Raw genomic sequence first — 13,160 nt, forward strand, 5'->3', positions numbered from 1 at the left:
CAACATCCACCCACAAACCCTAACGTAGCCACCGTCGCCGCCGCCACCACCACCGTCGTCGCTGCCTTGCCTGAGGCCCGTCGTCGATGTCGCTGCCACCACCGTCGTCGTCGCCGGTGACCACCGCCGTCGTCCCCGCGGTCGCCGGCGAAGGATCCGGCCTCCCCGTGGCGGCAGGCGACGGATCCGGCCTCCCCGCGGCGGCAGGCGACGGATCCGGCCTCCCCGCGGCGGCAGGCGACGGATTCGGCCTCCCCGCGGCGGCCGGCGACGGATCCGGCCTTCCCACGGTGGCCGGCGACGGATCCGGCCTCCCACGCGGCGGCCGGAGACGGATCTGCTCCGCCGCCGCCGCGTCCATCGATGCCGTCCGCTGATGCCGCGCGCCGATGCAGCCAGGGTGCCCGCCGATGCCGCCACCGCCGCGCCCGCCGATGCCGCCACCACCATCGATGCCGCCGTCTCCGCCTCCCTTATCGAGGGCGCCGGCGTCGCTGAGGAGGAGGGAGAGGGAGATGGGAGGATGGGGAGGAGGAGAGGGAGAGGGAGAGGGAGGATGGATGGGGAGGTGGTGGGAAGTTAATGGCAGCGCGCGCCCGTGACGAGAGAGGATAAGGGTGAGCGCGTGGGGTGGGCTATTTTCGTGTTCATGCGGGCCTGTTAAGTGACCTGCACACAAAAATAGATTTTCCTATGCGGGCGATGCTCTGATGCCCGTTTTTCATTTTTCTGTGCGGTTGCACTAATGGGCCGCCTGGAAACAAATTAGTGTGGTGTAGTGTAGTAGTGAGTATTCTTGTTCGAAGGAAGAAAAAAAAATCTTGATGGTAGGTCATTTCATTTTAACCCTTACCCTTATAGATTGCTTTGTCAAAACTACAATTTGGAGCCCCATGCAAAAATGCATGAATATGCTGATATTGTTTCTCTGCCATGCAGAATGCATATGGCTTGCTGAAGCTCAATGGTTGAAGCTACAATCTTGGCTATTTCTGGCAGAAATCCAAATTGGTGGCTTGGAGCTGTGTTGTATGCCATCAGAGATCGCAACTTTTGTGCCCATGAAGACGCTAATTCATATATACTTGAATCACGTGTCGCTAATAAGCATTATGATCAATCTCGCTGCAGCTAGAGTTCACCATCATTCTCAACTTTGCGAATGCTCTGGTGGTCACATGGATCGAAATGTCGTATGCTGCAAAGAAGAGGAGAACTAAATGCATTCCAATGTTCCTGGCAATATTGTAATTAGTAAACGTGGAGGAGCGATACTAATTATCTCGGGGATGTGGTAAACTGTTTGCTGTCATTTCAAGAGCTAGGCAGATCATTTTAGATCAGCTACTTGTTTGTAATTCACGAGTGCAGAATGAGTAATTCGTACTTCTGTGCATTGTATTTATTTCCCTACATCTTTTTGCTGTGTTGGAAATAAGAGTGTTTTTTGCACGTACGGTACACTGGTGCTCCAATAATCTGTGTTTTGTCTAATTCTTAGGGAGATAAACATGGAATACTATAGCAGCGTACTTATGCAACACCGCTACGTTAGTGCACTGGTGCAGCCTTTTCTGTTGTTATGTAATTATCTTCTGAGATGTTCTATATATATATTTCAAGTTTCTCTCTATTGCAATTTTGTGATCGCAGTTTCTTCTTTTCAGCCGGATATGAAGATTGCTGTGATGCTGCTGCTATAGCTTGTACTCACTGATTCCTCACTCTTTCTACTTCATCTTTCTTGTTCAGTTTTTATTTTATTTTTTTTAGTGTGTGACCACACATTTGAATTGAATATGGTCTGTGTATTGTAAGCGTACAGTTAATTGGGAGTGTGCATCTATTCTTAAGTGTGCTCGGCACTTTTGAACTTAGATGGGAATTATTGGAATGTGCAACTATATTCGTTTACAACACTTACATATACTATTCGTACTCAGTCGTGTGCTGCTATTTAAACTTGAAGAAGTTCTTTTTTTTGGATAACAGGTATACAACATAATTGAAGTATGGTGCAACACAATAAAACCATTAACGTAAGTCCATAAGCAAACAATTTAAAAGTTATGGGTGATATGTATTTTGAAAGAGATGAAATGTATTAGCCTATTTAAGTCATCTTCAAATTGCAACGATCCATGTTACAATAGATTTGCAGGCTTGCTGCCTTCCGGGAACCGGACAAAACTAACATGTGGGGGTGAGCTGGAGCTTGACTTTGATGTTGTTGTCAAAGACCGGAATGGTTTGGTCATCCCATCTTTACTCGTGTTAATTAGTTTAGTAAGTATTATGTTGTAGCGTGGGCATCTTATTATCGATCTCAATGAGTATTACTTAATTTTATATTTATTAGTTACCTCACAGGGGCTGTACTCATCTTAAGTCTTACATCTTCCGTTTCACAATGTAAGTCATTTTAGCATTTCCCATATTCATATTGATGTTAATGAATCTAGACATGAATCTAGATAGATATATATGTCTAGATTCATTAATATCAATATAAATGTAGAAAATACTAGAATGACTTATATTGTGAAACGGAAAAAATACCATCCATTTCAACCCCCAATTTCAGGCTTAGTTTGATTTAAATTATCGAGCGGATTGTTGTGACAGATTTTCTGCAATAGGGAAAATTTAAATATTTTGAGAAATCAGCTTAATAAATAGCTTAAAATAATCTTAGAAATGCAGTAGAAGAATTACTTTTTTAATAACGTATATTTCCATGTGTGGAGAAAATAATCCACTAAATAATTAATCTGAAAAAACTGAGCCCAACGACCTGTTCATATGCCTTTGTCCGGGGTAAATATATGATGGGAACAAAGAGTATAGAAGTTCCTTAAAAAATTTGGAAACCAATTAAACTCACATATAGATAAGGTGTTATATTGGACGAACCTGCAAAGCCTAAAGATAAACTCAAATTTGTCTGTGGAAAAACTACAAATTGGACGCCCAATTTTTTTCTAAAAGATCGAGCGTTGTTTCACCACCTTATGTAAAAAAATGTTTCAGTGCCTAACAAAATGATGTTTCGGCTACAGAAATGATGAAACACAATTAAATCACTCTTGGAACATTTTTCTACAACATATAAAACATCGGTTTCAAAGGTGTTGAACAACAGCAAATCTGAATTCATCGAAGAACTCACTACAACATTTTGATTGAATAAATTAAACATTTGGATACAAAGCTAAAACATGACAAATCCAAAAAATATAATGAAACACCACCGAGAACTGACAGCAACATCTTGATTAATCTAATGAAACATTTAGATACATATGCTGAAACATCGAAAATCCAAAAAAAAAAAATCAGGCTAGATCTACCTCTTCCTCCACTTTGGTGCTATCCTCCGGTCTTCGTTGGGGCCGTCGATGTTGCGTGAGAAGAGGATGTGGCCGTCAAGGATGTCGCGGCGGCGCCAGGCATTCAGGACGACGAGAAAAAATGGTCGGTGAAGTCGATGACGTCGTAGGCGATGGCATAGCATGGGTAGTGCGCCTCCACGGGGATGAGGCTGCTGTCGACGTCGAGGAAACCGAAAAGCTGCGGCGGATGTTGACGGCGTGGATCCGGTGGAGGAGGTGGCACAAGCGAGGTTGGCGGAAGAGAGAGTCGGCGTGGGCGAAGGAGCACGGGGGAGAGGAGGTGGCGCAGACGAGAGAGGCAGGGGAGAGGAGATGATGCGGAATGAGGCGATGCGAAAGAAGCCCGATACTTTTGTTCGACGTCGGTCGCCCGAGGCAGAACATTATCGATATGAGTTAACTAAAATTGCAACAAGTCTACGAGAGCTTGTTTGAGGAGCTTATAGCAGCTTTTTCTCTCCGAATTTCCAGTTCCATAAATCATGTAAATTCTCACCAATAATCTATAGTTATAGTAGAATTTACAACATCAAAATAATCAAGTATATATAATCTATAAGTAAAATTTATAGCTAAGAAATCTAGCTTTCCGATATTCTCGAGAACTGACTAGCAACCTTTTTTATAATCTTAAAAATCCTCTAGACATGACCTAAAATTGTATGGAATGTAAAAAAATACGGGATTTTCACATGTTCAATTCCCCTAAAAATGTTGGGCGCATGACCAAATTGCAAAATGTACCAGGCCCGAGATCGATCGATCTGAACGGACGCACGAAGGAAGAAAAAGTGTAGGAGTTGCGGCACATCACCGCCGCCGCTCCTACACCGTCCGCCATAGCGATTCCCTTCCATCTCGCAGCCATCCAAAGTGAGTCCTTCTTCGCCGTCTCCGATCTGGAACTTCACCGCCGCCGCCGCCGCCGCATCTCCTCCTTCCTCTCTTGGCAACTGTCGGCGGCAGCCAACGGCTCTCTTCCCCCCTTGTTCCTCCCGCTATCGCGAGTCAACGGGATGCTCGATTCGTTACATTTTTTTTAAGTACTAGTATTGCTAATTTGTTGGAGCAAGCTAACTGCATTGATCGCTCACGTGGTACTGCTTCGATCTTCACAATCACCCGATAAAAATAGTTGCGACAGAGAAAAAAAAAAAGAAAGTGTGGGACGGAAGGGAAAGGGGGGAATTCGCTATAAAAGCACTCGGAATTGGCCTGCTCGATGCGCCGAGGCTGACTGATCTCCTGCAGTTCCAAGACTGAACAGCGAGATCTCTGCAGGTATGTGCCCGTTAGCTGACTCCACGAGTTCTTTTTTTCCTGGTTCAATGTTTCCACTGCTCTCTCTCTCTCTCTTTTAAAATTCGGCAAGAGCTGAACACTTCGGCTGTGAATCTATGATGTCTTCAGCAGATCTGGGTGCAGTGATTTGATTCGCAGGTGTAAGCTTGATTAGCCATTACTTGAGGAGTTAGGTTTCATGTTTGGATAATAATCAGGCCTACTTTTGGTACTGTCGTACTAAGGTGATTATTGCCGCGTTCCCCCCCCCCCCCCCCCTTTTTTTTTTCATTTACATTTGAACTTTGGCATGTGTATTGGATCATGCTTATGGTTCAAAACAATTACGGTACTAAAGTTTACTTGCATTAGTATTAACTTTTACAGTATATATGTAGTTATGTACAAACTACAAACAATCGCATGCTTGTTAACTGTAATTAGGCTTTGCCAGCATCTACGAATTTTCTAGCTTTGTAATTATTTTGAGACAAATTTTGAATGATAAAAGTTGCTATATTTTGGGACGGAAGGGTAGATATCCACGAGGTGACTTAACTCTTTCCGCTGGCTTTTGGACGTGCTACATTCTGATAAAAATAACCGCATCTAGTCACTCTGTACATATTCCAACCTTGCAAGGAAATAGATACTACCTCCGTTTCAGGTTATAAGACTTTCTAGCATTGTCCACATTCATATAGATATTAATGAATTTAGGCATACATATATGTCTAGATTCATTAATATATATATGAATGTGGGCAATGCTAGAAAGTCTTTTAATATTAAACGGAGGAAGTACAATTTAACGGAATAGGCTTCGATTCTGAGATCCATTGTTCTAACAGGACTGATCTGGTGGTAATGGCGGAGACGGTGTTGAGCATGGCAAGGTCGCTGGTGGGGAATGCCATCACGAAGGCCGGAGAGGCAGCTGCTGCAGAGATAAGCTTACTGATTGGTGTGAACAAGGAGATCTGGTAGGTTTTCTTTAATTACTTACGCAAACAAAATATTGGTTTAGGAAAACGTTAACCCTAAACTTTCCAAACTGGTTATTTTCAAACACCCACCCCCACCCCCCAAAAAAAGAAACAAAACTCCTGGTACCAAGTGGTAAAACCATTTTAAGTGATTATTCGAATTGATTTTCATACTTTAGGTGATAGAATAAATTTAAGCCATGTAATGTCCTAAAATTGTCCTCAAAGACGAGCTGAAAACGATGCAAGCATTCCTGATGACAGCTGAAGAGATGGAGAAAAAACCCAGGCTGTTGAAAGCGTGGGTGGAGCAAGTAAGGGATTTATCTTTTGACATTGAAGATTGCCTCGCTGAGTTTATGGTTCACGTGGGGAGCAAAAGCTTGTCACAACAGTTGATGAAGCTCAAACATCGCCATCGCATTGCCATCCAGATTCGTGACCTCAAATCAAGAGTTGAAGAAGTGAGCGATAGGAATTCACGGTACTCATTAATCAGCCCTAACACCGATGAGCATGACACCTTGAGGGATGAATTTCGCTACTGGTCAGCTAAGAACATTGATGAGGCTGAACTTGTGGGTTTTGATGATGCAAAGGAAAGTATACTTAATTTGATCGATGTCCATGCTAACCATGGTCTTGCTAAAGTGATCTTTGTAGTTGGCATGGGCGGTCTAGGGAAGACAAGTCTTGTTAAAAAGGTTTACCATAGTATTAATATTGTTAATAATTTCTCATGCCGTGCTTGGGTCACTGTGTCACAGTCATTTGTCAGGACAGAGCTCCTGAGAGGACTAATCAAGCAACTTTTGGGTGGTGATTCGGAAAATGAACACTTCAAAGGTCTTCAGAGCATGCAAAGGAATGAGAAAGTGGAAGACCTCGTGGAAGACTTGAAGCAAGGTCTAAAAGAGAAAAGGTACTTTGTTGTTCTAGATGACATGTGGAGCATAGATGCATTGAATTGGCTTAATGAATCTGTTTTTCCTGACTCTAATAATGGAGGAAGTCGCATAATAGTAACCACGAGAGATGCCAGCATAATTCAAAACTGTGCTTATCCTTCTTATCTGTACCGCCTTGAACCCTTAAAAACAGATGATGCTAAACAATTGCTGCTGAGAAAATCAAATAAAAGTTATGAGGACATAAAAGAGGCAAGGCTGAGAAGGTGTTTGATAGGATACTAGAAAGATGTGGAGGCTTACCGCTAGCTCTTGTTGCGATAGGAGCTGTCCTTCGCACGAAATGCATAGAAGATTGGGAAAAACTGTCTCTGCAGCTATCTTCAGGGCTCAAAACAAAGTCAAGTCTTGAAGAAATGACTAGAGTAATTACACTTAGTTATACACACTTGCCATCTCATCTCAAGCCATGTTTTCTGTACCTTAGCATTTTCCCCGAGGATTTTCCAATAAAAAGGAGGTGTATGGTAAATAGATGGATAGCCGAGGGTTTTGTGGATGCAAAGTTTGGAATGGCTATGGAGGATGTTGGAAATAGTTATTTCGATGAACTCATCAATAGAAGCATGATTCAACCATGTAGGTTTTATAGTCATGGAGTAGTACAGTCCTGTGTACTCCATGATATCATGCGTGATATCGCAATTTCTATTTCCGCAGAGGAGAATTTCGTATTCATGACGAAAGGGTTTGTCTCTGGTATTCCACCTGAAAACATCCATCACCTTTCTATTGATGGGAGACAGGATTCATACCTAAGCTTTGATCTAAGCCATGTCCGGTCATTAAGTTTCTTTTACAATCCTAAAGAGCAACTAGCTTCACTGTGCTCACCACAGCTAAGGATGCTCCGAGTGTTGGATCTAGAGTTTAGTCTATGTCGTGTAACACAGAACGACATCAGTAACATAGGATCATTTTGCCACTTAAGGTATCTATCTGTGAAGAAAGGTTCATATATTTACCATATTCCAAGATCCATCAGGAAATTGCAAGGATTGCAAACTTTAAACCTGAAAAGATCATTAATTACTAAAGTGCCCGCAGAAGTCACTGAACTTCGTAGTTTCCGCAGTCTCCGGTGTAGCACCCTTGGAGTTTACAGTCACTTCGAATTTACTACCCGTGAGCCCAAAAAATCCTTAGTAACTACAATGAAATTGCCCTTGATATTGCCACATTTGATTAGCGGAGACAAATCCTCGGAGGTGGTGGCGGAGTTCCGCAAGGGTGAGCGTACCAAAAGGAATAGGGAGCCTGAAGGAGTTACAGATTCTTGAGCTTGTGGATATCGCACGAAGCAACAAGAAAGCAGTCCACGAGTTGGGGGAACTTACTCAGCTGAAAAAATTAGGCGTGGCAGGGGTCACCGAGAGGAATGTCAGTTATCTCTGTGAAGCCCTTCAGAAGCTTTCTTCTCTCTGTTCCCTTCGTGTGGAGGCCAAACCCTTCCGAGGCCTCCACATGCTTGAGCAGCTTGCTTCCCCACCTCCCTTCCTCCACACCCTCAAATTGAAAGGCTCCCTTCATGAAATCCCCAGTTGGGTCGGAAAGCTCGAGAAGTTGGTAAAGGTTCAGCTAGTTTTCACCAAACTGAAGGATACTGAATCCATACAAGTACTCGGGGAATTGCCCGGCCTCAAATGCCTCCGTCTTATTTTAAATGCCTACATTGGAAAAGAGCTAGTTCTTTGCCATGGGAAGTTCCGAGGGCTAAAGACTCTTCGACTTGACTCTTTGGAGGAGCTGAGAAAGGTTACATTCGAGGAGAGGACCTCGCCCAAGCTGGAAACAATAACCATTCAGGATTGCAGCTCGGAGTTAGCAGTCTGCGGCACGGCTAACCTCCAAAGCCTCGAGAAAATTAAGTATTTTGCAAAAGGGAAACTGGTGAAGCGTCCTGTGGTGCAAGCGGGTCAGAGCCAAAGTGCGCATCATCGGGAGGACATCAAAGCTGCAGAGATAATAGAGAAATCTCAAACATCATCACTAGAGAAAGGCGAGAGTTCACAATCAATACCTAGGCCTGATGTCCTTCGTACTCTTCCACCCATCTCTGCAACAACCAAGCTGAAGAGAAGTCTGTCCTGCCCAGCATCAACATCTATCGTCATGTGAACTATAGATCAAAGACTCTCAACATCAAGTAAGTTTTATCTAATTGGTATATATACAGCCTTTCTTTATTCCATTTTGTTTTTTTGCTGTTCTCGCAACAATCTTATTTGTTAAAAAACGTTTAATATGTGTAGATGTTGATGCCACCATCTTGTAGAACTCATGACGCATCGTAGAGCTGTGATAATTGTAGAACTCATGACACATCAGAGAGCTGTGGTTGTTGTAGAGAGCTATTTTCAGGGACTGAACTTACCTCCATGGTGGTAACTGGTATGTGATAAACCTTGACTCTTAATTGTATTTAACTTTACAATTGAAACTAGTTTTAATTCTCTCATCATTATTGCTTTTACTAGCATTAACAAGTAATTGAATGAGTATTTGATTATCCTTTTTAACATAAGTAGGAAGGTAGCCCGCACGAATGTGCGGGTATGTATCGTAGGCGGTTTCGTTTGAGAAACTTATATGGACGGAATATCAGCCAGATGGCATGTGCCATGTTTCAAAAATATTATTTCTTCATATTTTTTTTTCATCCGCATTGCTTAGATATATTGTTGCTAACCGATTACATATTCCAGTAGTAAGATTTCCGCTAAGTTTGTAGTTGCTGAATGAATATGTTGTTTGGCCGGCAGTTGTTATTTCAAAAGTACATTAGGTAGTCTCTCAAGTACAAAAAGAATGGCAGATCAGAAAAGTTTTGTCCTTCATTTATTCTCTCTGAAAGAGAGTTTGCTAGGGTGGAGATGTCGTCATGTGAATAATCAAATGGACTACATTAGACGCATTGCACTGTACTCAACCCATTGCTGACAAATGGAGTGCAGGTCCTTAACCAGGCCAGATATTTGTTCAGTGTTTTTGTTCAAAAAAAAAACATTCTGGATGGAAGGTTATTTCATTATAACCTTTACCCTTATAGACTGCTTAGTATAAACAACAAATAAGGTCTCCTGCAAAATTCATGTACGCTGATATCTGTGTTTTCTGCCATGCAGAGACTTGCAATCTTACAGACTCATTTATGGCTGAATCCAAATTGGTTGCTTGGAGTCTGGAGCTCCATGAGATCACAATGGCCACTTTTTGTTGCCATGAGTGGTACATGGATCGTGCTGCTAAGCCTTTACTCTGAGCTAGCGGAAAACTGGCTGGCTGTATATCGAGTTCACAATCGCCCTCAACTTTGTCAATGCGATGGTGGTCATGGATAGATGTATGTCATATAGCGCAAAGTGGAGCCTCCAATGTTCGCCAACCGTATTGTAAACGTGGGAGGAGAAAATTTCTCAAGGGACAACCATGGAACAGAGGTGATGGAGCAAACTACTTGCTATCATTTCAGAGCACAGGCTGAATTTTAGCTCAGATAAGAGTACTAATTCTTATTTGTCTGTCATTGATCTATCATACTCCTTCCGTCCCTAAATATAAGGGATTTTGTTTGGATATGATATATCCTAGTACAATAAATCTAGATAAGCTCCAGTCCAGATTCGTTGTATTAGGATATATTGTATCCAACCAAAATCCCTTATATTTAGGGACGGAGGGAGTATATTTTAAGAGTTGAATCAGATGACTGCTTGATTATTACATGATGATATGTAAAAAATGGTATTGACAAGAAGACGTAGGAGCAGGGTGGTTCATTGCTCATTGAGGAGGTACTGATAGGTACAAAAATTTGAGATTTGCTCCGGTATAGCAAAAAGTATCTCGAGTTATGGGTACCTCACGGTACCAAATCGTTTACGATTGTTAGATCTAGCGTGAGGTATCGGTATCTCAAGGACTCGATGTACTTTTTGTTAGACCGGAGCATATCTTTAAAAATTTAATGTAAAATTCGGTACTGAGAGGTACCAAAATTACATTAGAAAAGTGCTACTTCCTATTAGCTTCTCAAGAACTGTAAAATTGTTCTTTTAATCTTAATCTTGGAGTACTAGGATGGTAAATTGAGTTGGTGGTTATTTCTCTACTACTTTTGATGTGGTACGAAACTAATTTGTTTCTGCTCATGTACGTAAAATGGAAAATTTTAGTGATTATTAACCTTATTATTTTTCTCTTTAATCAGATTATTTATTGGCAATTTTTTCTACAGGACACTGTTATTATGTGGTTTTAGCCATAGGACACCGCCCAAACTCATTTTTGGAGAAAAACACTCCATAATAAACGTGGTAATTTACCAATGGACACCATGCCGATTAAAATAATGATTTCCGATTGAGGAGGAGAGAGAAATCGCGTGAAATGTCAAAAATGCCCTTGGGCCCACATGTCAGCTCTCCATCTCTCTTCCTCTCTTTCTTTTCTTTCTCCCTTCTTCCTGCCACCACGGGTGAGCAGCGGCGGCGTGACGGCCTGAGCTGGGACAGCTCGACGCGCAGCCGGGGAAGCAGCGGCGCACTGTCGGGGACCCACCACCAACGACGACGAGGCGCAGCGGCCACCCGGCGCACGGCGCTATGGCAAGTGGCGACACCGAGCACACGAGCACGGCGGCGACGTTCTTCCTCTTCCTCGTCGGCCTCGAGCTTGACCCAGCCTTGCTCCGCCGCACCGGCCGCGCCACCCTTGCTGTCGCCACCGCTAGAATCTCGCTCCAGACGTCGCATCCCGGATGCCAATAATCGGGTGCCGACGCCGTTCCGCCTCTGCACCGCCCCGCACCACGTCGTGCCTCGTCGTCATTGGCGGTGGGTCCCTAGCGGTGCGCTGCCGCTTCCCGGCCACGTGCCGAGTTGTCCTGGCTCGAGCCGTCGCGCCGACTGTGCGTTGCGCCGTTGCTCACCCGCGGCGGGAGGAAGAAGAAGAAGGGAGAAAGAAAAGAAAGAGATGAAGAGAGATGGAAAGCTGATACGTGGGCTCAAGGGTATTTTCGACATTTCACGCGATTTCTCTCTCCTCAACCGGAAATCATTATTTTAATCGGTGCGGTGTTTATTGGCAAATTACCTCGTTTATGGAGTGTTTTCTCCCCAAAGTGAGTTTGGACAGCATACCATGGCTAAAACCACACAATAGCGGTGTCCTCAAGCAAAAATTGCCTTATTTATTAGAGGGATTTATCTTTTTTTAGTTCTGTACAAAAATATTTTTTATTGTCAATGTTGCCAAAAATTTGTGATATCAACATTTTTCTTTTGTTTTACTAGAATGGATGACTGTTTTGGTGCTGCTTGCTTAGACTTGCTGATTCCTCCCTCTTTCCTATTTACTCCTTTTTCTTCACTTTTTTTTTTCTGTATTTTGGTTTTCTATCCTCTGTGACTACACATTTGAATCGAACATGCTCTGTCTCTGCTCGGAATACTTATTATTCGGCCAACATAAATGCATAGGGCCATTTGGAATGCGCACTTAAAGGGTGTGTTTAGTTCTTGAAAAAAAGTTAGAAGTTTATGTGTGTAGGAAAGTTTTCGATGTGATATACTGTGATGGAAAGTTGGGAGTTGGGGGTAGTTGGCTGAACTAAGCACGGCCTAAGAGTTGTTTGAACATTTCCATGGTGCTGTCCATTAGCACGTGATTAATTAAATATTAGCTTTTCTTTTTCAAAAATAGATTAATATTATTTTTTTAGTAACTTTCATATAGAAAATTTTTGTAAAAAAAATACTTAGTCTGCGTTCGGATTTAGGAGATGGGAACTCATTCCCTCCACACGGAAAACGGAGCGGTCTATTAGCGCGTGATTAATTAAGTATTAGCTCTTTTTTTAAAAAAATGGATAAATATGATTTTTTTTAATCAACTTTCGTATAGAAATTTTTTTAAAAAAACAGTAGAGTAGTTTGAAAAACGTGCGCGCGGAACAGAGGGAGAGGGGTTTGCAACTAACACAGCCTAAGTTTAGCAGTTTCAAACACAACGCTTTCCGTGTCAGGCCGAATCCATCTCAACAATAATCCGCCATCGATTTTGCTATATATTTGTCGATAAATTTTTCTCCAAAAATTTGACAGATGTAATTACAGTACAATCGTAGTGTAATTACGCTGTAACTTGCATGTAATTACACTGTAACTATAGTGTAACTTGTATGTAACTTTCAAAAATCTCTCCGTAACATGTTATTTCGGTAAAATGGAAGTCGTGGGAACAAATTCTTTCACATGTGTGTAGTATGATTTGTTTTCTTCCTTACCAAAACAAATCTTGTAATAGATCTAACAATTCAAAATTATTTGAAACTTACATATAAGTTACAGTGTAGTTACATATAAGTTACAGTGTAATTACATATAAGTTACAGTGTAATTACACTACGATTATACTATAATTACATCTGTCAAATTTTTGGGGAAAAATTTGTCGACAAATGTATAGGTAGTCCTATCTGCCATTGGTAGCCAAGCCTACCGCGCTACCACTGGTAGCACAAGTACAACGCG

The 13,160-nt window shown here is 42.3% G+C and overlaps 1 protein-coding gene across 7 annotated transcripts; it reads left to right on the forward strand.

Annotated features, from left to right (window-relative positions):
- Positions 1 to 4,207: 4,207 nt before the first annotated feature.
- Positions 4,208 to 10,730, forward strand: LOC9266404 (disease resistance protein PIK6-NP-like). 7 transcript variants are annotated; one of them, XM_066311274.1, is made up of 6 exons: positions 4,208 to 4,673; positions 4,806 to 4,918; positions 5,525 to 5,656; positions 5,924 to 8,773; positions 8,880 to 9,018; positions 9,753 to 10,730. In XM_066311274.1, exon 4 carries the CDS (start codon positions 6,984 to 6,986, stop codon positions 7,905 to 7,907), a length of 924 nt encoding a protein of 307 aa, XP_066167371.1. In that variant the 5' UTR covers positions 4,208 to 4,673; positions 4,806 to 4,918; positions 5,525 to 5,656; positions 5,924 to 6,983; the 3' UTR covers positions 7,908 to 8,773; positions 8,880 to 9,018; positions 9,753 to 10,730. The 7 variants fall into 7 exon arrangements, with proteins under 7 accessions (XP_066167371.1, XP_066167373.1, XP_066167375.1 ...); XM_066311275.1 differs by having other exon boundaries at positions 4,617 to 4,673; positions 4,803 to 4,918; XM_066311276.1 differs by lacking the exons at positions 8,880 to 9,018; positions 9,753 to 10,730 and having other exon boundaries at positions 5,924 to 7,168.
- The last annotated feature ends 2,430 nt before the right edge of the window (positions 10,731 to 13,160 follow it).

The sequence above is a fragment of the Oryza sativa genome, chromosome 6 (genome assembly GCF_034140825.1).
Source record: "Oryza sativa Japonica Group chromosome 6, ASM3414082v1".
In the NCBI taxonomy this organism is placed as follows: domain Eukaryota; kingdom Viridiplantae; phylum Streptophyta; class Magnoliopsida; order Poales; family Poaceae; genus Oryza; species Oryza sativa.